This window comes from Indicator indicator, chromosome 1 (assembly GCF_027791375.1).
Source record: "Indicator indicator isolate 239-I01 chromosome 1, UM_Iind_1.1, whole genome shotgun sequence".
Taxonomy (NCBI): Eukaryota; Metazoa; Chordata; class Aves; order Piciformes; family Indicatoridae; genus Indicator; species Indicator indicator.
The window spans coordinates 93085865-93108992 of record NC_072010.1 but is presented as its reverse complement, the minus strand read 5'-3'; the positions used below and the strand labels follow the sequence as shown (position 1 = coordinate 93108992).

General features: G+C 42.4%; 1 protein-coding gene across 1 annotated transcript; it reads right to left on the bottom strand.

Annotated features, from left to right (window-relative positions):
- Positions 1 to 2255: 2255 nt before the first annotated feature.
- On the bottom strand, positions 2256 to 21520 carry ATP6V1A (ATPase H+ transporting V1 subunit A). The gene is made up of 14 exons (XM_054399597.1): positions 21439 to 21520; positions 19688 to 19816; positions 17297 to 17511; positions 16512 to 16649; positions 15940 to 16091; positions 14985 to 15147; positions 13686 to 13794; positions 12268 to 12390; positions 12062 to 12176; positions 10760 to 10823; positions 8951 to 9154; positions 6321 to 6415; positions 4988 to 5159; positions 2256 to 2531 (listed from the first exon to the last, which is right to left on the bottom strand). Exons 1-14 carry the CDS (start codon positions 21518 to 21520, stop codon positions 2439 to 2441), a joined length of 1854 nt encoding a protein of 617 aa, XP_054255572.1. The 3' UTR covers positions 2256 to 2438.
- Positions 21521 to 23128: the final 1608 nt, after the last annotated feature.

Below are 23128 nucleotides of genomic sequence, written 5' to 3'. Positions count from 1 at the left end.
GTATTTTGAAGCTTAGTGAATAGTTGTCATAAAATGGTAGAATTACCATCACTACATTAGCATGTGTGGCAGCCACAAGCAGTGGAATGCAAGTATCCAGTTATACTTTCATTACAATAAAAGTAGTCCTAATACTATCTACCCCCAGAATATTTACTACATTATAACTCTTTCAAGCAGTTATGCAAGCTGTACCAGAATGAGAGAACTGAAGTAAAACATCTCTGCCAAATGACTGCCTACAAGTTTAAAGAAGTGCCTGAAGTGATGAAGAAGTAGGTGTTTAAGCAAGCTTGATCTTTCCTGGGGGTGTGCTGTGTACACTACTGGGGCATAAAGCTGGTTTGACATAAGAAGACAAGACAGATAAGACCTACTTTAAATCAATTTTATTTTCATTGACTTCAACAATTTTTTAAATTTTTTTCTTTTTTACACAATTTCCAGCAACATACATTATGAAATATACAAGATAAAGTAAGTGGTGGAGTTCTGCCCATCTTTTAGTTCCTCCCATAGCTGTGGAGGGAAGACTTGCGAGACACAGTGAACATCAGAATCTCAACACTGAAAACTGACACAAAACAAAAGACAAATATATGAAACTGTTTGAACTGGTCACGGTTCAGGGCCAGGTACAGCACAATAAATATTAGAACTGCATCATCTTAGACATCTTCTGTAAAGTTTATAACATCCTCTAAAGAGATAAGAACATCTGGTTTCTAGCATGAAATGCTACATAATACAGTGGTGAAGGGTACAAACAATGAGGAATCCAGCAAGGACTTGGATGGTGACTACTCATTCATACATGCTCATTGGTAAAACAAGCAGCATACACCAAGAGTTTAGTGAGCTGTAAACTTAACCATTCACTACCAGAATATCAGCTGGAAGAGTAGTTTCTTGTGGGAAAACCAAAAATAGTCAATCCCTTTAAGGTTCTCCCTGACAAACAGCAAGTTGATTACCATAATGGAAGTGGCAGCATTTGGTCCGTAGCATGAGATCCCTTTGTATCACTTCGGTTCAAAGCTGGCGGCTGGTAGAAATGATTCAGTGCACAGTTAATGCTCATATAGCCAAGCCACTGCTGCAGTGTCACTAATGAGGGTTACTGTTTTCTGGCTGTAACAAATCAGCATATGCCAGCTGGAACCCAGAAGCAAGGGGTGCCACCTGACACCAATGAGAGGGAGAGACTGGAGAGGATGCCCCAGCATTTCTTGCTGCAGCAATGGTATGACTGCCAAGTACTGCCCCATGCTCCTTTCTCATCTCATACTGGTTTTGCCAATAAACAATCCCAAGGCAGCAGTTTTAGCTGCCTGAGAAGAGTGTTTCCAGAGCAGAAGACCACAGTCACTGGGTTTTCTAATTAATAAGGTAGAAGTGAATATATTTTGTACTTGTCGGTCTTCCCCCTGTTCATCCCCTACCCCCAGTTTAGTATCATACATTCATCTTATGCAAGAACTGGGGACCTTCTGTGCCACCACCAAACAGGCCACATGAGCACAGGTGGAGGAGGAAGGCTGAGCACACGTGACCCAGGCATTGTGCTGGGACACAGCACCAAAGGAAAGACCATGCTCCCAGTATGCCTGCATGGTGTCAGCACTTGTTATCTGTGTCCTGCAGTACACAGAGTCAAAAGCTTCGCAAACTAAAGCGACTGAGTGTCATGAAATTTTACAGGGTGAATGGCAGGCAAGAAGGTAAAATTCTGCTGGAAGCTGAGGACCTATGGCTTAGATTTTACCTGATGCTGAGTCCAACAGTCCTATCTGTAATAAGTAGGAAAATAAAATTCCATTTCTCTAGCATACAAAAGCTTACTGGCTGCTGGTAGGTGCTCATCTTCCAGTTAGTCCCTTCTTGGGGAGATCCAGAACTACCACATTTTATTAAGACTCAGCTGAGGGCTGCAGAGTAGTGAAGAATTTTTGGTTGTATCAACATGTCATCAGAATATGGTCAAAAATTCTATTTGAGAATAGGGAATTCTTTGTCATGATAGTCACTTAGCAAAGTGCCAGGTGTAAATGCCTTTACCCCTGCCAGCTCAGAACGTACCGTGTGACTGCATTCAGATCTACACCTCCTCTGCTGGTACAGCTCAACTGGTTATATCTCAAGGTGAAAGATGAGTTACCAAGAGAGCTGGGAGAGGCAAGGTGAAATTTTTCCCACCCTAGAAGTGTACAACAGCATTTCCTCACTCAGCTGGGCCCATTCACACATCACTCACCATTTCAAACACACAAAGCAATGCCAAACACAACTAAGAGGAATGTTTTATAAGGACTCTCGAGTATGAAGAAAACACAGGGCTATTTATCAAGTACTGTTGCATCATTCTTGTAAGGTAGGGAAGCAGAGGAGTTGAGATGAGAAACTGAGAGGACAAACTGGAGTGGTCACAGAAGTTGAGTCTAGTCTTCCAGACTGCGAAATGCATTCTGCATATCTTCAAACAGCTGAGCATAGTCTGCCTTGATTTTTGTTTCACCATCTTTGACAGGGTCCTGAAAGACAACACAGCAAATGAACAGATCCACCAGAAAAAGCCTAGGGCACTCAGGACGACCCTTTGCCAGTGCTGTCATTTGTCAGTGCTCAGGATGAACACTTGCTAACTACAGAGCCAGCAGGATACTTCCACTTCTGCCTGCCTCTCCAATGGCCTCAAGTTTTATATCTCATCCTCTTTCCATGTTCAGTGAGTGGGTGGAAATGGGTACTGTGCTGAAGTTTTATGAGCAATGGTTACTTTACTGAAAAGCAACTGGATTTGGAGACTATTCACTACTACTGAGCATCTTAGTTAATGCTATCATTCAAGAACTGCAATGATTAATACCAGCTCTTTGCTCCAAACCAGAGTAAGGATCTTTGTGACTCAGAAGTGCTGTGCTGTACTTTTTGGGGTACATCCCCTGTAGTTACTTTGGCATCACTCAGAGGTTCCAATCAGAATCTTACTGTGAAATCATGACAAGCTCAAAACCATCTTTGTACAGCTTGACTTCATGAAGCTTCACTTCACCTTTCATGAAAGACAAGGACAAGAATTGCAACAATCAGCTTTGCTCTGAGGCTGCAAGGCCTTTCCTGCAAGAGGCATGAACTGCCAGGCTGTGCAATCTGGTCAATGTCTTCTCCATTGCCCTCACAGCACTACCTTCCTCTGGATCAGTGCAACTCTTGGGAAACACAGAGGACTCAGATGTGTGGATGCACTACATCTTCATTACCCCTCCAAAGCACACAGACTGCAGGGTGCAGGACATGTAAATTCTCACACTTTTTAGACTGATACCAAGAAAATTTAAATTTTCCATCTATCGTTGTATTAGAGAGCCAGCTGCGCTTAACTTGTATTCACCCTCTGGATTCCCTTTCTCAGCCATGCTGTCCACTGTTCTGTGGACACATGTCTTCTGGTGGCCAGGGTTTGTAGTAAGTGTCCTACTTCTCTCTATAACCAGCTCATGTTCCCCAGCGTATGCTTTGAGATTATATACCAGGGGATCCACTTAAAGTGGAAAACACATCAGTACCAGCAAGAACAGAATACACTGACACACCAGAACACTTGATTTTACACACAGTTTTATCTTATGGTACTTGTTCTTGAAAGATCTGCAGTATTGGCTTCTGAGAGTAAGAGCAGAGTAAGCATTATACTTCACAGAGAATACTCCTTGCCTGCTTTAACATCAGCCAGCATCACAGGTTCTACCTGTAACTGCTCCACAAGCATGCCTGGGGGAAGTTTTAGAAAAGCTGTATCCTAAAAAGATGGCTACTGAAGTTGCCCAGAGCAGACACTAAGCCACCTGATTTTTCTTTAGCCCACGTTAAGTTACTCTTCTGTGTCGGTGTGAGCTGAAATTCCACACCAACCAACAATAACCAGGCTAGCCCAGTCTGGAAGCAAATGAAAAGCTGTATTTACAAGCAAAGTCTAAAATCTACAATGAAATGCAATGAATATGTACAAATATACAAAATTCACAACATTCACAAATATATACAATCAACAGAAAAAGCACAACCGATCTCCCTTTGCTTCCCCCCAAGGGGACCCTTCCCAAAGGGGCCTCTCTCTCTCCCAGGAGCTTTCCCCCAGACTCCCCCGGACAGAGAAGCAGAGTTTGTTAAGCAGAAAGTTGTTAACTTAGCTGCCAAGGTCAGTACGTGTTATCTTCAGCCAGAAGAGAAGAAGAAACAGCAGCCAGACAGCCCAGCAACTGCCCCCACTGCCGAACGCAGAATGTGCAGAATGCCTACTTTGTTTTGGGTAATAGTTCTTAAACATTTCTATCTATCCAATGGAAGTGTTTAGAACAATCGTTATTTTGCTTTCTTACACCCAATAGTGACTTATTTACATTCTTTCACTTTCTCTGTTCTGAACTTTGCAAGGAAAAATTAAAAAGACAGTTTCAAACCATCACATCTTGCCATCCTCTCCTCCTACTAAGTACCTTAGGCCCTGAAGCCAAATATGGGAGGGCATATCATAGATTCCCTTAACTTATTTAAATACCTTGATCAACATTTCTATCATTCACTTTTTAGCACATCACTGGATTTAAAATTTCAGCTGCTTTTATCTGCTAATAGTCTCCTTAGAACATGTTCTACTTGATTTTTTACTTTTTAAACAGAATCTTGTCACAAAAGCCCCAAAACAAACAGGAAAGGTGCTTGTACTATTACCAGGAACATATGTAACATACAAGAGACTATGAAGGTAGAGTTGCCAAGGCTCTGTAGCCAGCATGACCCAACAAAATTTCAACTATTCCTGTGCTCACAAACTAAAACTAGTTTATAAGCGCATTCAAAATTACTGCAGAAAGTCTCTGTTCACAGACCTTACTTAAGGCAACTGATGATCACCTTCGAGTAACTGCCTTTCAGAGGTACTGGAAGCTCACCAAAAGCAGCACAACCCCGTTCCTTATAAACATACCTTGAACTTCATGGAGGTAAGTCTGTAGAGGATTTCACTCATGTTCTCTCGGATGATGGACCACGTGATCTTATTGTCACTCTGGGCTGTGGTTTCTACAGCACGACGTGCCATGTCATAAAATGCAATCATATTGGAAAGCATTCCCACTGTTTTGTAAAAAGGGCAGAACCTGAGGGAACAGAAGAGAATCTATCAGGTATCTTGGAACAATTATAACAGGCCTAGCTTTTGCTCCTGCCCTCACCACAACTCTGTATTTTCACCTGAAAATGCTGCTAGCCCACTTTACTGTATCTGTTTGTGAAAAATACTAGCAAGAGAGAGAGTGCCTCTGACAGGTCCCCCACATTTTTAAACAGGTAAATAAATCAAAGGTTAAGACAGTCATCCTGAAGTGAGATTTGTGAAGCAGCATCCAAACACTGGGCAACCAGGAGAGAAGAGGAACCATTACTGTAAAAGTCTTACATTTCAATCTGTGTCAAGACTAATGAGAAAGGGAAAACACCAGAGCAGCCAGCGGAATTCCTCTTTCCTGTTCTGTCCATTGTGGGAGCAGGCTTCCTCCAAGTGGCCTGGGATGACCTGACAGCTCTGCACGTTTCTTTGCTCACAAAGAGCACTATGACAAGAGCACACCACACAAACCCCTCCACTTTAACAAGAAAATTACTGCTGGGGAAGGTATCTCATTATTACTTATACACCACATCATGGCACTTCCTGTGCTTCCCTACTGCACCCAGGTACATCTGCCCCAGTAACCTACTCAAATGCATACACCATTACAGAACAATGTATGTCTACAGTTACAGTTACAGATTAAGTACTCAAGACCTCCTGATCTACTTGAAATGAAATACAAAAGGCCCCTTTTGAGGCTGTCAAAACACAAGGGTAGCATGGAAAGAAACAAAGCAGATGGGGATAACAAGAGATCCAGTACGTTTGTTTGAGGGATCAAACTCACTCAAGAACTACATGATAATAACTGAAAGTGGATTCTTGCAGTTCTCCATGCATTACTAGAATAAACAGAAAGGCTTTGATTGTGAAAATAAAGTCGTCCTCTTCTCCTCCTCCTCAGGAAGATATGCTATTGCAGAAATACTGGCTAACTCAAGAATAGATGAGGGCCCCAGAAACTCAAAGGCTGTGAATACATTTGGAGAAGGTGTGCACATCTTGGATAAGACAACCTGAATACACTGTTCAGTTCTCCCATTTGTTTATGGTGAGTAAAATCAATTTCTGCACTGATCTAGTTCCAAATAAAACAGCAGTCTTAATCTAGACTACACAGGATCAAGAGTGGCCAGTCAGATCTTACCTGTCATAAGGTGTATAACCATTCTGTTGCAAGAAGTCATCTTTTATCAGCTTGGCAACCTCCAAGGTAATTTTATCTGTTTCTGCCAAGGAAGCCTAAAAAAGGAGGGTACACTGTTAGTTCAGTACTCAAGTCTGTGAGGACATGGTACATCCTAGACAAGAACCAGTATTTTTTCAGTACCTGTTTTCCTCCTACCCTCTTAAGATGGCTTCCATCAGAAATCTGTCTTTTGGGTGTTTCTCACTCCCATACAGAACAGCCAATTTTATCCCCAAATTAAGATGGGTCAAACAATCAGTAAGTCTAAGTCTTTCTGACGACAAAAAATTGAAAGGAAATTTCCATTAAGATGATGGAAAAGCTGCCAGACACAGATTGCAGACAACTCTCCTATAAAGTATATCAAAACATCACCCTCCTACATGAAGAGTTAAATTATTTTTTACCTTCAATACTTTTATCCATGGAAGCAAAACTAGATCTTAACACTCTAGATCAGTGAGTAATCCTACAGGATCTGATGCTAGCCTCCACAGCTACCAATGAGGTTTCTGTCTGGCATTCAAAAGTAAAGGAGTTGATGATAATGCCTGTCAGAGTCTGCAGGACAGCCACAACCATGCTGTATGCTGCTGCTCTTGACAGCCCAGGTCACTTGTCTCTACCTTCACGGTCTTTTTGCTAAAGGGGTCAGACTGAATTTTGAGTATCCTGGCTTGCTTTCTAGACAGGAAGCTCAGACCTTTCACAAGGAGATTAACAGAGTTCAGAACTAAAAATAAATTAAAAAAAAAAAAACAAACACTTAATTGTTTTTCCCCAGTTCCCCCTTCCTAAAGGTTTGTTGCAGTTGTTAGCCAGGCTCAGACTGGAAGAAACTGTCAACATCCTTGAGAACAAGATCACCAGTTCCAGTCCTTCTATCACGGGAATAATGGATAGTTACACACACTGGATTATCAATATCCATTCCACACTAAGGAAGTGATTCTACCCTGCTCTGTAAACCAGTTTTTCAGAACAGCATGAGCACCAGGAGCAAATTTGCTCAAATGACTGTAGTTAATACACCTTGTAAATCAGCATAGCACCAGACTTGGTAGAATTAGATAATGGTTGGACTTGATATCTTAGAGGTCTTTTCCACCTGAAACAGTTTTATTATTCTATGCCTCATCTAAGTAACACGGGATGAAATTACTGCTAAGTATGTGCCAAGCAGCTGTCAGGTATCATATTTACAGTGCCAAGCTGCAACAGAGAGTTGTGACTGGATCCCATCTCAACGGAAATCTTCCTAAGTTCAGATTCTCTCCAAAACTGTGAAGTGAATGAAGGAAATAGAGTGCCTGTAAAACGGAGCCGTGCCATATCACAGATTTCCACAAAGAAACTGGGTAATCACCCAAGTTCAGAAAAAGCCGACATCACTTCTGCTTCTAGAGGAGAGATTGTAAATGCCAACACCTCTGCTCTGTGGCTGCTATCATGGTTTCCAATAAATTGTAAGCCTTCAGATGACTTCAAATGTAAAGATCAGTTCACATCATTTCTCCTACAAAGATCACTTCCAATGGAGTGCTATTGTAAGTTGCAGCGAAGGGCATTTCAGCAGGACCAGGACTCTGATGCAAGTGAAGTTTCTTAATTCCAGGAGTAGCTGAGGGAACTGGGGTTGTTTAGTCTGGAGAAAAGGAGGCTGAGGGGAGACCTCACTGCAGCTTCCTGAAAAGAGGTTGGAGACAGATGGGTATTGGTCCCTTCTTTCTAGTAATGCGATAGGATGAGTGGAAATGGCCTCAAATTGCACCAGGGAGGATTACATTGGACATGAAGAGAAATTCCTTTACTGAAGGCGTTCTCAAACACTGGAAGGGGCTCCCCAAGGAGGTGGTTGAATTGCCATCCCTGGAGGTGTTTCAAAGAGGCAGAGATGTGGTGCTGAGGGACACAGTTTAGCACCAGCCTTGGTAGAGTTAGATAATGGTGGGACTCAATGATCTTAAATAAAGGTCGGTGGGGAGACCTTGCTCTCTACAACTACTTGAAAGGAGGTTGAGAGTTGAGTGTCAGTCTCTTCTCCCCATTAACAAGCGACAGAACGAGAGAAAATGGCCTCACATTGCACCAGGGGACGTTTAGATTGAAAATTAAGAAAACTTTCTTCACTGCAGGTGTTGTCAAGCCCTGGAACAGGCTGTTCAGGCAAGTGGTTAAAGTCACCATCCCTGGACATATTTAAGAGAAACTGACATGTTGCTGAGAGATAGGGTCTAGGGGTGGACTTGGCAGTGATGGGTTAATGGTTGGACTCAACAATCTTAAAGGTCTTTTCCAACCTACATGGTTCTGTGATTCTAATTTACATGACACAAGCAGTGTCAAGGCAAGGTTTATCAAATCTAACAAAAGCATTTGTCATTGGAAGCCAAACAACACATAAGAAAGTTGGAATAAAGTACAGTTACATGCAGGAGAATCTGACACCTCTCAGTGACTAGTTGTCTTTTTTGCACAATACAGTGTCCATCAAGCCTGGCCTAAGACACAGTCAAAAGCATGCACTAACAGTAGGGAAATGGAGGATGGCTCACTGACACCACATTTCCTCGCAGCTCATTACTCACCTTCCCCACAAGCTGCACAATCTCTGCGAGGTCCTCTTCCTCCTGTAGGATCTCTTTGGCCTTTGTCCTGAGAGGGACAAACTCCGTAAAATGCTTGTCATAGTACTCATCCAGGGCACGTGTGTATTTGCTGTAACTGATCAGCCAGTTGACAGAGGGGAAGTGCTTGCGTTGTGCCAGCTTCTTATCCAGGCCCCAGAAAACCTGTCAGAAGACAGAAAGATCAAAAAGTGTTTCAAATCAAAAAGAAACCAATACAATTGAAGACAATACAGTAAGTTTGAGTAAATGCAACGTGACAAAGGCTATCACAGATAAAAGAGGGCCTACAAGAAAGCTGGGAAGGGACTTTTTACAAGGGCTTGTTGTGATAGGATGAGAGGGAATGGATTGAAGCTTGAGGAGGGTAGATTTAGACTGGATATTAGGAAGAAATTCTTTACAGTAAGGGTGGTACAATACTGGAACAGCTTGCCCAGGGAGGTAGTGGATGCCCCCTCCCTGGAGGTGTTCAAGGCCAGCTTGAATGAGGTGTCCCTGCTCACAATAGGTGGGGTTTGGAACTAGATCAGATTTAAGGTCCCCTCCCACCCAAACCATTCTATGAATCTATGAAAAACAAAGATTTCCTTATGTTTATTTAACTACCGTAGTGACTTTCAAACACTTCTAAAAAAATGATGCACCTTTCAAACTGGTTTCAGAATTATTCAGCTTGAAACTCCTCATCAGGGAGAAGTCAGCTGTAACAAAGACAATATTGGCATCGAATTAAGAGGAGCCCTTAAGTAAGTCTTCTCCCCAAAACAGGGATGGGCAATCATATGCAAGACATTCTTCTCCAGTCAGCAACTCTAAGGACTTTATGATTTCATTGCACTTGTTCAGTGGTTCACTTTCCAACTCAACTGACAGCAACCACATATAAAGTGCAGCTCTGTGGGCAGCAATCAGGAAGCACAGTAGTCAGTTTTGGATGGAATTGCTTTCTTTGCTTCCTCTACCAAATACATCTCAAACATGTTTTCATTGGAAAAAGACTTTTAAGATCATAAATTCGAACCACTATCTAACAGTACCAAGGCTGGTGCTAATCTATGTCCCTCAGCACCACATCTCTGCACATTTTAAACACCTCCAGCGCTGGAATTCAACCATCTCCCTGGAGAGTGTATTCCAGAGTTTGAGAACCCATGCAGTGAAGAAGTTTCTTCTAATAGCCAATCTAAAATTCGCCTGGTGCAACTCGAGGCCATTTCCTCTCATCCTACCACATGTTACTAGGAAGAAGAGATCAACACCCACCTTGTTCCAACCTCTCAGGTCTTGCTTCAGCCTCCTTTTCTCCAGACTAAACCCCAGTTTACTCAGCTGCTCCTCACAAGACCTGTTCTCCAGATCCTTCACCAGGCTTTGTTGCCCTTCTCTGGACTTGCTCCAGCACCTCAATGTCTTTCTTGTGGAGAGGGCCCTCAAACTGAACCCAGTACTAAAGGTGTGGCCTTACCAGTACTAACTACAGCGGGACAATCCCTTCCCTGGTCCTTCTGGCCACACAATTCCCCATGCAGGCCAGGATGCTGTTAGCCTTCTTGGCCACCTGAGCATACTGCTGGCTCATATTCAGCCAGCTGTCAATCTATACCCCCAAGTGATTGCCTTTTACAGTGATACAGTATTTTCCAAAACATCCTACACATCTGTGTCAAATCAAAGCTCTCACAGCCTAGCCACTGGCACAAACACACTGAAGCCAAATCATTTTGTCTAACCAAGTGGATAGATGAGCTACAACATTAAGGAACATACCTGAACAATGCCCAGAGTAGCAGATGTGACAGGATCAGAGAAGTCACCACCTGGAGGAGAGACACTGAGCAGGAAAACATAAGGAAAATTTATCAGAATTCCACATTTATCAGATGTGGAATTTATCAGATTCCACAACTTAAAAGTGAAGGACCAAGCATATGACTGCACAGCTCTGTGATCACAGAAAACCAAAAAGTCAGCACAGTTTCAAGTAAGTAACAGATTGCAAGCTTCCAGTGCAGAAAATGTTTGATGCATGTCCACATAGATGTAGCATCCACCATACTACGAAATACATCAGTGACTGACAGAATCATGATATGATTTCAGGCACTTTGGCTCCAGGTAGTAACTCCAGCTTGGACTACTAAACCTATCTCAAGTGGAACAGATTCAGCAACTGCAAAACCGTGCAATGCCTATCTTACAGGGAACAATATGCCAAACAGACATTGTTTCAGATGGTCACCTATACAGTAACCACTTCAACTTCATTTGGGCTTGATACCCTAATACATGCCTTCCTAGAGATTAAAAAAATCTTCCAGCCTCAAAAGCACAACACATTTGTGGACAGTGTGTCCACATTGTGGATGGGAGAACTAAGCAAAGAATAAGGAAAAACTTTTTCACAGTGAGAGGGACAAACACTGGAACAGGCTGCCCAGAGAGGTTGTGGAATCTCCTCTGGAGACATTCAAAACTTGCCTGGTCCTGTGTGACCTACTCTAGGTGATCCTGCTCTGGCAGGGGGAATAGACTGGATGTCTTTTGAGATCCCTTCCAACAGCTAATGTTCTCTGTGATTCTGTGAAGAATGGACTCCAGGTGTTCTTGCAGATGCCAGAGGCTCTCCTAAAAATTAGTGAGTGGGCAATTAACTTTTCCCACAGCATGATATACAAATCTATACAGCCTAGAAGAATGTCTGGGGACCACCTGCTTTTCACTGCACATCAGTTTGAGATACACTGCTCCATGTAATTCTACTCTTTAAGCAAGAGAATCACAATTCATTATGGCCTCCAGTGCTCACACTGCTGCTCTAATTGCCCCTTCTTTCCTTCTCTGAGCATGATTTCAACATACTTGTCAGCTCCAACAACATTCTTCTCTGAGCCATTTGCTCAGACTGCTGCAAAGTGACCATGGTTCCACAACTCCCAGAACTACCTACTCATTCACGTTTTTAGTCTGCGGCTGCGCAGAGCAACAAGACCTTTTTGTCTTAAGAACAGGTACCCTGACATACAAAAACACAGAAGAACTGCAGCCAAGGCAAAGAAACGCAACACTCACGCTCCAACAATGCTGACGCTGCCCTCCCTTTCAGGATTTCCCAGACACTTCACTCTGCCAGCTCGCTCATAGAAAGAGGCCAGACGGGCACCTAGGTAGGCTGGATAACCACTGTCTGCAAACACCAACACACAGAAATTGAGTCCAAAACTCAAGACTTTAAAAGAATGCATTAACAAGACTAGACAGAGAAAAAGACTACTCACCAGCTGGCATTTCAGCCAGCCGCCCTGAAATCTCTCTGAGGGCCTCAGCCCATCTGGAAGTGGAGTCTGCCATCATACTGACATGGTAACCCATGTCCCGGAAATACTCAGACAGGGTGATGCCTAGAACAGAGAGAGAAAAGTGTGCAGCAGGATACAGTTCAGAAGGGAATTCAATGCTTGTATGTTGGCACTAAGATGCAAATACACCAAATTATTTAAAGTTCAGATTTTGAAGGAAATAGAGAGTTGTTCTTTTTTTCCCACTAGACCATGTACTTGCTGTCATTTTTGTTTATTTATTCACATTCTCCCCATTTTTGCTTATGAACCACACTGGCTCATCTTAAATTCCCATGAATTTCTTTGAATTCACACAGCAATGTCACTGATGCTACTTTTTGCCTCACAGAGCCCATGAACAAAGCCTCTTCTTACTGTAAAATGACTCCTCCCCTTTCAAACTACCAAAATACAACAGTGGCAAAATGTCATGCTGTATCTTAATTATATGACAAGTTTTAATTAAAAAAAAAAAAAAATCACAGAGACTTGCAAATGAAAGAAGACTAGCTTGCCAACTCTGAGACTACTATTCTCCTCCCCCTCTACTCTGCCCTGGTAACACCACACCTGGAATACTGTATCAAGTTTTGGGCTCCCCAGTTCAAGAGAAATAGGGATCTGTTGGAGAGAGTCCAATGGAGGAGCTATGAGAATGATTAAGGAACTTCAACATCTCTCCTATGAATAAAGGCTGAGAGAAGTGAAGCTGTTTAATTTTGTGAAGAGAAGGCTGAGGGGATCTTATCAAGATCTATAAAGTATCTGAGAGGTGAGTGTCAAGATGAAGGTGATAGTCTCTTTTCAGTGGTGACCAGTAGGCAAGGACAAAGAACAACGGTATAAGCTCTAACACAGGAAGTTCCACCTCAATATGAGGAAAAACCTCTTTACTGTGAGGCTGCTGGAGCACTGGAATAGGCTGCCCAGAGAGGCTGTGGAGTCTCCCTCTCTGGAGACTTTCAAAAAACCCATGGACACGTCCCTGTGTGGCCTGCCTTAAGAGGTCCTACTCTGGAGGTCCCTTCCAGCCCCTAACATTCTGTAATCGTATGATTCCTGCCCATTAAATGCCTGCACTTGTGAGCAAAAAGCCACTCATGACCAAAAGCTTACTCCACACAAGGAGGAAAAAGTACATGAGAGCTGGTGCAGTCAGTCCATCTTGTAAGCACAATTTACTCAACAGCCAGATAAAGGCAGGTACTAGGACTTCGTGCAGGCAAGGCCCAAAAGGGCTGACTTCTGCAAGTCAGGCAAGTTTCTTAATACAGACCAGCTCAGCAACTGAAAATACTAGAACTTGATGGCTTTCTCTGCACACACGGTCTTCTCCAGCCTCCTGTAAATCTTACCAGTATAGATAGAGGCTTCTCTGGCAGCCACAGGCATGTTGGAGGTATTTGCTACCAGAGCTGTTCTCTTCATGATGCTTTCTACCTTGCCATCAACTTCCATGGTTAACTAAAATGTAAAAAAGGGGGGAAAAAAAGGTAAGAATAGCAAGATTTTATTTTTATGTCGGGTTTTTTTGTTGTCGTTGTTTGGTTTTTAACTGTATTACTTGCCTTGAATCAGGATACCCTCCCCACAGCTACTTTACCAAGAGCAGAGACTGGATTCAAGACTTCAGGACACTATGCTGATCTGCTGTGCTGACTGCACAGTTTAACTCTTTAGCTTACATGTCTCAGCCCTATCTTCTGCAAGTGGTAAATATCGGTGCCATTCAAATGAGTATGACAAATCCACTGCATCAGCAATCAGTCAGATCAAATTACCAGACAGAAAGACACAGAAAATGTTAGCTTCCTGTGATAAATCCGCTAGGAATCAGAGAGGTTTTTTTCTCCACCTACACTGATCCAAGTTCGTATTTGACAACAGGACATAAAACCACATACATACCATTCAACCACCTGGTGAAGGCTCACAAGCACCCGAACAACAGAATGCATATCCTGACATCGGTGTAGAACTCCATTTACAAATATCCTGGGATTTAACTTTGTTTTTCATGGCAACCTTAGCTTGTCTTTCATTTTGTAATTGATCAGCCTTATTCCTGACAGTGGGGTTTCAACCTAACAGTTGAGACTATCCATCTTCTTTCGTGTATTTTACAGAAGACTGTTCCACAACTAATTCACTGATAAATAACAACAGATAGAAGGATTGGGGAACCTGCTGCATCTTTTATTTTTGAAATAAATTTTCTGCTTCCTGCAGAAGGTATTCCAAAGCCTAACAATTCAAATTAAGATCTGGTAATTGTTTGTATTACCACCCCATAAATATAGGTGCTGCATCTATTATGCACAGTTAAGTTAGAAAAGTTAGAGACTACCCATCAGAAGTCAGGTGCTTAGAACTGTGCTAAATTACACTCATTCTATTAATTTTCTCATACTATTCATCTTATATTTTAAACTAGTTAAAAGGTACACCCAAAAACTAGTCCAAATGTTTATGAAGGGGGCACTGAAATCACTCTTGAATGAGCTAAGAGAGATTTCTGCTGCTATAGCCAGCACTTAAGAGCAGGGAGGCAAGAAGATCATTTCAAGTCCCTCTACCAACATATTTTATTCAGTTACAATAACATTACAATTCTCCCCAAACAGGTTTACTCTCCATGAATTCTCCATACTAACCTCAGGGAAATCTCTCAGTACTTCAGACATTTCATTTCCTCGTTCTCCACAGCCTACATAAATGATGACATCACTGTTGGAGTATTTTGAAAGAGACTGTGAGATCACAGTCTTCCCACAACCAAATGCCCCGGGAATCGCTGTGGTACCCCCTTGTACACACCTGAGTAAAGAAAAAAGGACACTGATTTGCAAGGGACTCAAAGCCAGCTCCCTCCCGTCTTAGAACGTTTTCCAAAAAAACTCCCTGATTTAGAAGCAGAGCAACAGGAGTCGCACTCCGTGTTCTGGGTGAGAAGCACAAAGATATTTCACTAAACCTAGAGACTGAGGGAATAAGCTATTCTTTTCATCTACTGCCCTTGAAGTACACGAGTTATGCTGGTGCAACAACTAGACTTTCAGGCTTAAAACAGCGCAGTTTTCACAGCTGGAAGCAGTGATGGAATGCAAATGCTAAAAAAAGAACAGCTGTGCGTTGTAAGAGTAAGCAGCACAATTTTTTAGGACGAAAATTACTGAATTTAGCATCTTGGACATTAGCTGCTTAACTGTAACACAAAATGCTCATTTAAGTGCAACAGTTTCCTTAAGTGCTGAACCCAAAATCATTGGGGATTATACACCCTCAAGACCACAGAAAGAGATCCTACTTATGTGCTCAAATGAAGCTATCAAGCTTGGAAGTCATAGCCTTTCTGTAGTTATGGCTGTGTTAAATTTATGCTTGTCCATTCCTTTCTAGATTAATGCATTGTAACTATCTTCCTTTTTCCACTAATAGGTTCTCCTGTCAAATAAAGAAATCTGAGGAATTCTGCTAAATATTTTTTGAGATTATGCTGTGATATGTAGCGAAAGATTTATCCTTAGAAAGAAATTAAGGCCTCCTCCCTCTGCTTTCCCCCTAGAAGGGAGATTTCTTGCATACTAGGAAATAAAAGGTAGTACTTACGGGAAGAGGGCATCCAAGACCCGCTGGCCAGTTAATAAAGGATGATTGGCTGGTAACTTCTCAGTAACAGGACGAACTTGACGTACGGGCCAGACCTGGACCATAGTGAACTTCTCCTTTACACCTTCAAACTCCAGTTCCAAGACAACATCCTAAGAGACAGCACCAGACATAGGAAGTAAGCAATAACTGCACACTGGATCAGCAGGCAAGTTCTCATCTCAACTAGTCTGCAGAGCTAGGTCTTTGATACTACCACCTCAACATGCTATCATCTCCAAATGGAAGGCTCTTTCCCTTATTTACAATGATACTGGGGAGGGGGTGTGTTGAAAAATGCAAGATGAAGCTTCAATTAAGAAGCCACATTGAAGTGTCACTGGAAAACCATATACATAGAAAGCAGCTGCACAAGATAGTCATGTCATCCCTGCAGGCATGGAAACAGAAATGATCATTAACTCAGACATCTTGTTGCAAGAAACACCTTCTAGTTGGCATCATGCAGAAGAGAAAACAGCACATTGACATTATGAAAGGGACATGGAATACACCATGTTTGGGGGACTTACTGAAGTGTCATAGTTTCCTGGCGGAGCAATGTATGTAACTGTACCCCTGTTCCGTGGAGGCAGCATGATTTTGTGCTTGATAAGGGAGTTTTCATTCACCACACCATAAATATCTCCACCAGTGATGTGGCTGCCAACCTAAAATCAGAATAGGTCTATTAGACGTAAGTGAAAACACCAGTTTTAAAAAAGAACTGTGTAAAATAACTGTATCTATTACATCTAGCACTGATTACTCCCTTTATAAATTCATTGTCAGAGCAGAGCATTACACTAACAGCATGTTGCAAGCAACACTGTCTGGGTTCAGGCACCTTCCAAGGCTCAGACTGATGCAAGGAATTTTCCTCTCAGCTTAGCATGTTAAGTAAAGAAAGGACAGCATATGCTAAACTTCAGGTTGGAAAAAAGATGCCACCAAGGACCAAAGGGGTTACATTTTCCAGCTCTGAGGCTACCTCCATTTGTGAAATGTGTGCTTCAGTCATTCTTTTTGCTGAGTTAACATCTGCTCCTGCTAATACTTAGTGCAATTCTACCAGCTTCTTTATGGTTTTGCAACTACATCAAAACTTAGCAAGTTTCTCATAATGCAGCAGCAACACACCGTAAGTCACAGGGAGTGAGGGCTGGGGATCGCAATCCAGTCTCATACATCACCACCTCCTAGCACCCCTTCTCACAGTAACCATAGCTCCCAGCAGTGATAGTCTTGGCATTCTACTCCAGCCCTAAGCTCTGGAAAAAGAGGCACAAGGGGTGAATATAGGCTTGTCAGGACCTACCCGCAGATTTTTGGAAGGTGTGAAGTCCCATTTGACATCTCGACTCAAAGCTGACACGTTGACACCTCTAGGGATATAGATACTTTTGGTCAAAGTGCTGATGTCTGAGAGAGGCCTCTGGATACCATCAAAAATAGCTCCCATTATGCCAGGCCCTAGTTCCACTGACAGTGGTTTGCCAGTACGGAGTACAGGATCTCCTACAGAGACACCAGCTAAAGATTTGCTGAGGAAAAAACTTTAGCCAGAGAAAAGGAAAGAAATAAGGCAGAAGGCATCACGTTCACAACACCAAACTCTTAAGCCACCTCTCTGACCTTAAGATAGTATTTTTATTACTGTATTACATATCATTTGAGAGGCATGTAGGCTTTAGCCTAAATCAATCTGAAATTACTAAAGCAAAGTTGCTTATCCTCCAGAGAAGCAAAGTAGAGGTGAATATTCTGCTATACTATCATTAGTTCAGGCCAGCTATGCAGATGAGTTTATTGGAGTGCCAGCTACCAGGATGATAAAGCATCAGGCATTTCTTAAATCTTCAAACCTAGAAAACAGGTTTAATTGTTAAGTTTGGAAAAATGTTATTAAATACTTAATTTTGCACTTCAAAATTAACATAAGAACATAACTTTTGACCTTGAACCTTGCACAGACTTTTTTGACGCAAGTCTAATTTTAAAGGGAATTAGTCCAGGACCACCATTTCCCTCCTTGCTGGTATCAAATTGTTCAGTCTATGCACTATGTAATCTCCAAAGATGCTTTGGACTTTTCTGCAGTGGACTTCTCTGCAAAGAGGCAGCAATTTGGCAAAAGGCCCTGCCAGAATACAGTAGAATTCCAAAACCCTCTTGTGGCAGTTTAGGCTGGGTGCCCCCTGCCACTGCTGCATGAGAGACACCTCTGGTGTCCCAGGTACCCACCCACTAGGGATGGACACAGGAAATGACATATTTCTACCCATAAATCCTGCGCCCTATAAAGCCATCTGCAGAGTCATTCTCTTCCTCTTTCTTCCCTCTCTGCTCCCCTGGGAGATGTCCTCTCTTATCGGGTAATGCCGGGGTGGGTATCTCAGGCCTCTTAGGCCTGACTAGGCCTAATGCCAGGAGGAGAATGGAGGGGGGGGCAGTCTCAGACCTGGCCAGCCTGAGACTTGCCTAGCACTGGGAGGGGGGGGGGGGGGGGGGGGCAAGGAAGAGCCCTGAGGGATTGGGTAGACCCTCAGGTGGGAGGAAGGGAGGATTGGGAAGCTTTTGGGAATTCTGTGAGGGGGTTCTGTATGCTTTAGGATGTTCTTTTCCACTATGCTTTGTAGTTTGTAGTTTTCTGTAGCTTCACCAATTTGCTTTTCCATTTAAACTTTTCCATCACTCTCCAATCCGTTTGCGTGTGTCATTCTTTTGTCCCTTTCGGGGCAAGAGATGTTTTGGCTGGCCTCAAACCAGCACACCTCTGCAAGAGTCAAGAGATTAAATGTAAGTTGACTTCAAAGAGCCCTATGAAACAGTCCTCTTAATCGGTAACTAAAAGTAAACTATACCTTAAACTTGTTTCATGTACTGACAGAAGATGAATAGATACTACAATGATGATGCCATGTAAAATGATGAATTATTAGGTACAGAGAGCGGTTAGTTACCAGTTTACCATCCAGATCCTCAGAACAAAGCTTGGGGAGTCAGCACAGGCTTTTTCATAGCCTGTACAGACACACAGAGCCAACTTTTAAGTTTAAAGGAATATGGAGGGGGGGGAAAAAAAAAAAAAAAAGAGGAGAAGGTCTGGCTTCAAGCCTTCAGGCTTTATGACTTCTCTTCTGACATTCTCTCATACATGTGTAATAGAAAATACGTTTTAAGTTAAATATATTTCAGAATGCGTCCTCTATTCTAGCTGGACCAAGACTCTCTAAGTCTGTAAGGAGAAGCAAAAATGTAATCTATTATGTCTGGCAAAATACTCTGATCACTTTACATTTCCTAGTTAAGTGTTATAAAAGCATAGTGTTCAAAGGCAAAGAAAAAATGCAACAAATACTGCTTTCATAGTTTTGCCATTTCTGGTTGAAATTTGTCAAACAACTTCTTAAAGAGCTATAATATTGAAATTAGAATTAATTTAAATTCTAATGTACATATTATTTGACTTCCACTTAAAAAAAAAAAAAAAACCAAACCAAAAGTAGTCTCCTCAATAACAGCCATCAAGATACCATTTACCTCAAAGCCATCAGAATTTACAAAGGCATACAGAAACCATGTCCTGCTGGCACTGGAAGTACCAAGTGCTGGTTACAGTCAGCTTTGTTCATTGTCTTCACCCTAATTACACTGTGCTCTGGACTGCATAGTCTGGCAGGTCCAGAGGGATCAGTGAAAAGGATACATGTTTCTTCATACACCTGGACAGTTGCCAAATCACCCTCCAGTCGGATAATCTCCCCCACCAGTTCACTGTGGCCCACTCGCACCAGTTCATACATAGCAGCACCTGCCATGTTGCATGCCGTGACCACTATAAAAGACAGGCAAGATGTGAACATTTTTCCTGTACCTCAGGAAATTTACTAAACAGATGTTAGTAAGAACTGCCCAGCATAAATCTAATATTCACTCAGAGCAAAAGCTGTCATAAATCCTGCTATTTCTAATTTCAAAGCCAAAAGAAAAAGTTTCCCTATGCTTTTCACACTGTTCCCTAGTGCTCAATAAAAGGACACCATCAGAATGTCATAGCTCACAGACAATTCAGGCTGTAATTTCTCTTATCTATCTTGACAGATGGCAAATACTTAGGGTTTGAGAAACAGGATGAACTTGGACACAAGACCCATTGGCACATCTCCCTTTCGGTTAGCTGGGCCATATTCCCATCCAGCTCAAGTAAAACATACAAGAAAATGCCAAAAGCACACCTGATACCTGGCAGTTATATAAACCTGTGGTTGTGCACCAGCATTTTCAAGTCCCTCAAACTTCTGTTTACCTTGGTAGCATCTGAAAGCCCACATAACAAACTATTTCTATACACAGATCAAGCCAAGGCACCTGCCAAAGGCAATACATACACTTGTATCTTGAGTGACAGATGCCCACAAAGCTTCCAAGGAAATAGTACTTTAATATTTCGGTTTTCATAAAAGTGACGTATATCTTACGGCACTTAAGTTTAAACAGATGAAGAGTGGTTTAAAGCACATTTTGCACCTGAAACCTGTTGGTTTCAGTCAGATTTCAGCAGGTCTAGCTGCTCTAGGGCAGAATTTATTACATCTTTTATATTATACCAGTCTTGCACAAGGTTCACACATTTACACAAAACTACATTTTTCCACTTGTTAGGAAAGAAAAATGCATCAGTTGGGAATTGTTTTTAAGTATTACTTCGGCAATTAAGGGTCTGGCAGTTAAAGAACAGGTATTTATTTAGGTAGACACAAGCCAAGGGGCTTATTCAAAGAGTTTCTTATTCATCAGATAAGCTGCACTAACCAAAAATCTGTTTTCACATTCCCTCACTTTCCTTCACCTCCTGAAGAGAATGCAGGAGGGAGCAGAAAAGCTGGCACATATTCAACAGCTGTTACCATCAGATCATGAAGAAAGGGAAGCTGATAAAGGAGGAGGAAGAGTCCTTCCCCCAGCTGCACTACCAGCTTCTCTGACTCTCCTTGCTGAGTTCCTCCAGCGCACGGCACAGTAATACGGAACAGATTGACACTGGCAGGAGACACTGAGTATTCCAGAAAGTACAGGGTCAACCTGTATTTCAGTGAGAACGGACTGTATATCTCACACCTTTTTAGAAAAGCTTAATACACTGGGCCTGAAGATTTCTGACCAAGGGGCTTTATCTCACCCAGAAAGCTGACCAGCTTTTGGTTTTATTGTTATTATTACTACTCAACCTACTTCTGGTCGTTACATCTTTAAATGAGATTAAATGGCAGTAACATCTTGCTAGTTTATTTCTTCGTATTTTAGACTACAAGTCAGTGATGCTTCTTAAAAAGCCTCTCCCCTCCAAAATAAAAAAAAGTCCCACCCAGAGCTCTATTACTTCACTTCCAAGAAAAAAGATTAACAAGACACTAGATGAAACAAAAGCCATGATTTCCTTTAAAAAACACTACCTACCAGGTCCAGAGACTCCATGGACATAGCCAACAAAAGCCTCTCTGTCCTCATCACGGATTTTGGGTAGCTTGGAGAAGTCCATTTTTCCTGTTCAACTGTACAGAATGAAACAAAATGAGAGTCAGTCTTGAAGAATACACCCATGTAGTAAGTTCCTCCTCTTCCTCCCCTCTTGTGTTTCCAATTAGAACGAATTCTGAACCCACATAGCCTAAAACACCTTAACTACACTGTTTTTAAAGCTATAAAAAGTTTAAAAGTAACTAATTTAAACAAACAGAAGAACTTACAGCCCCTATTGCAGAAACACAGGAGTGGGTGATCGCTCCGTAATACACTCCACAAATCACCGCTGAGTGAACCAATTGCACTCCAAAGATGCCTAGCCTAGACTGTTTTCAAGAATATTTAAATGACAAAGAATCTCTTCTGCTTTCCACATCTCATCTACTCTCCTTCAAATATGGCATTTTCCATGATCCTGAGTGAGCAAGAGAACGTTCTGGGACTGCTTTCTTGCCACCAGTCACTAAAAAGCAACACTGCAAATATTAATTGGGAAAATTATGGTTTGCTATCTTAAGCTGCTGAGTCAGAGCATTCAGAGGAATGAACACATCTTCACAAGCATCAGCACACAGGCATGAGAGTCCTCCTTATAGCCTCACAGACAGGTATTACACAATCTCAGCTCTCAGTGAAACCTGTGGAGTGTTAGAGTTGTGCTGAAAAATGGCCAAACCCCTCAACTTGCAACAGTCAAATGGCAGATGGACATTTCTTGCCTGTAACTAGGGAATCTAAATTGGCACAGGAAAAGCTGTTACAGAAACAGACCTCTTCAGTCCATGTTTGTCCTGGGCTGTGCTGCTTCTGGAGTATTTAATGGTTTTGCTTTGTCAGGCCTTACCATCCTTTGTGTTACCTTGGAAACTGGTGAGTGCTGGAGCACTGAAGGCACCTCTCGATCCATCTCTACTGCATTGACACATGTATGACACAGAGCTGGTGCAAGGTGTGGTATGGCAGCCCCAGCATACAGTGCTCTCTGTACCAGCAGGGCCTATCCAGCACGTCCGTGGCTCAGTCACACGAACTGTGCAAGGCATCTGGTGATGACTGATCTGTTGATCAGTCTTTGTGAGAAGCTTAACCTAACTCAGCATCTTCTGCAAGACAGCAAATACAAGTCCACCACCACCAAACCATGTCACCAAGCACCATATTTGCATATCTTTTAAATATCTTCAGGGATGGTGGCTCCACTTCCCTGGGCAGACTGTTCTAGTGCTTAATAACCCTTTTGGTGATTTTTTTTTCCTAATATCCTGGTACAACTTGAGGACACTTTGTCTTGTACTATCATTTGTTATTTGGGAGAACAGACTGATCCCCACCTCACTACAATCTCCATTCTGGTGATTGGGTACAGTCAGCATGGGTTTACCAAGGGCAAATCCTGCCTGACAAACCTGGTGGCCTTCTATGACAAGGTCACAACATTAGTAGATGAGGGGAGAGCAACTGATGTCATTTACTTGGACCTGAGCAAAGCCTTTGACACTGTCCCACACCACATCCTGGTCTCCAAACTGGTGACACATGGGTTTGATGGGTGGACCACCAGATGGATAAAGAACTGGCTTGATGCCTGCACCCAAAGAGTGGCTGTCAATGGCTCCATGTCCCA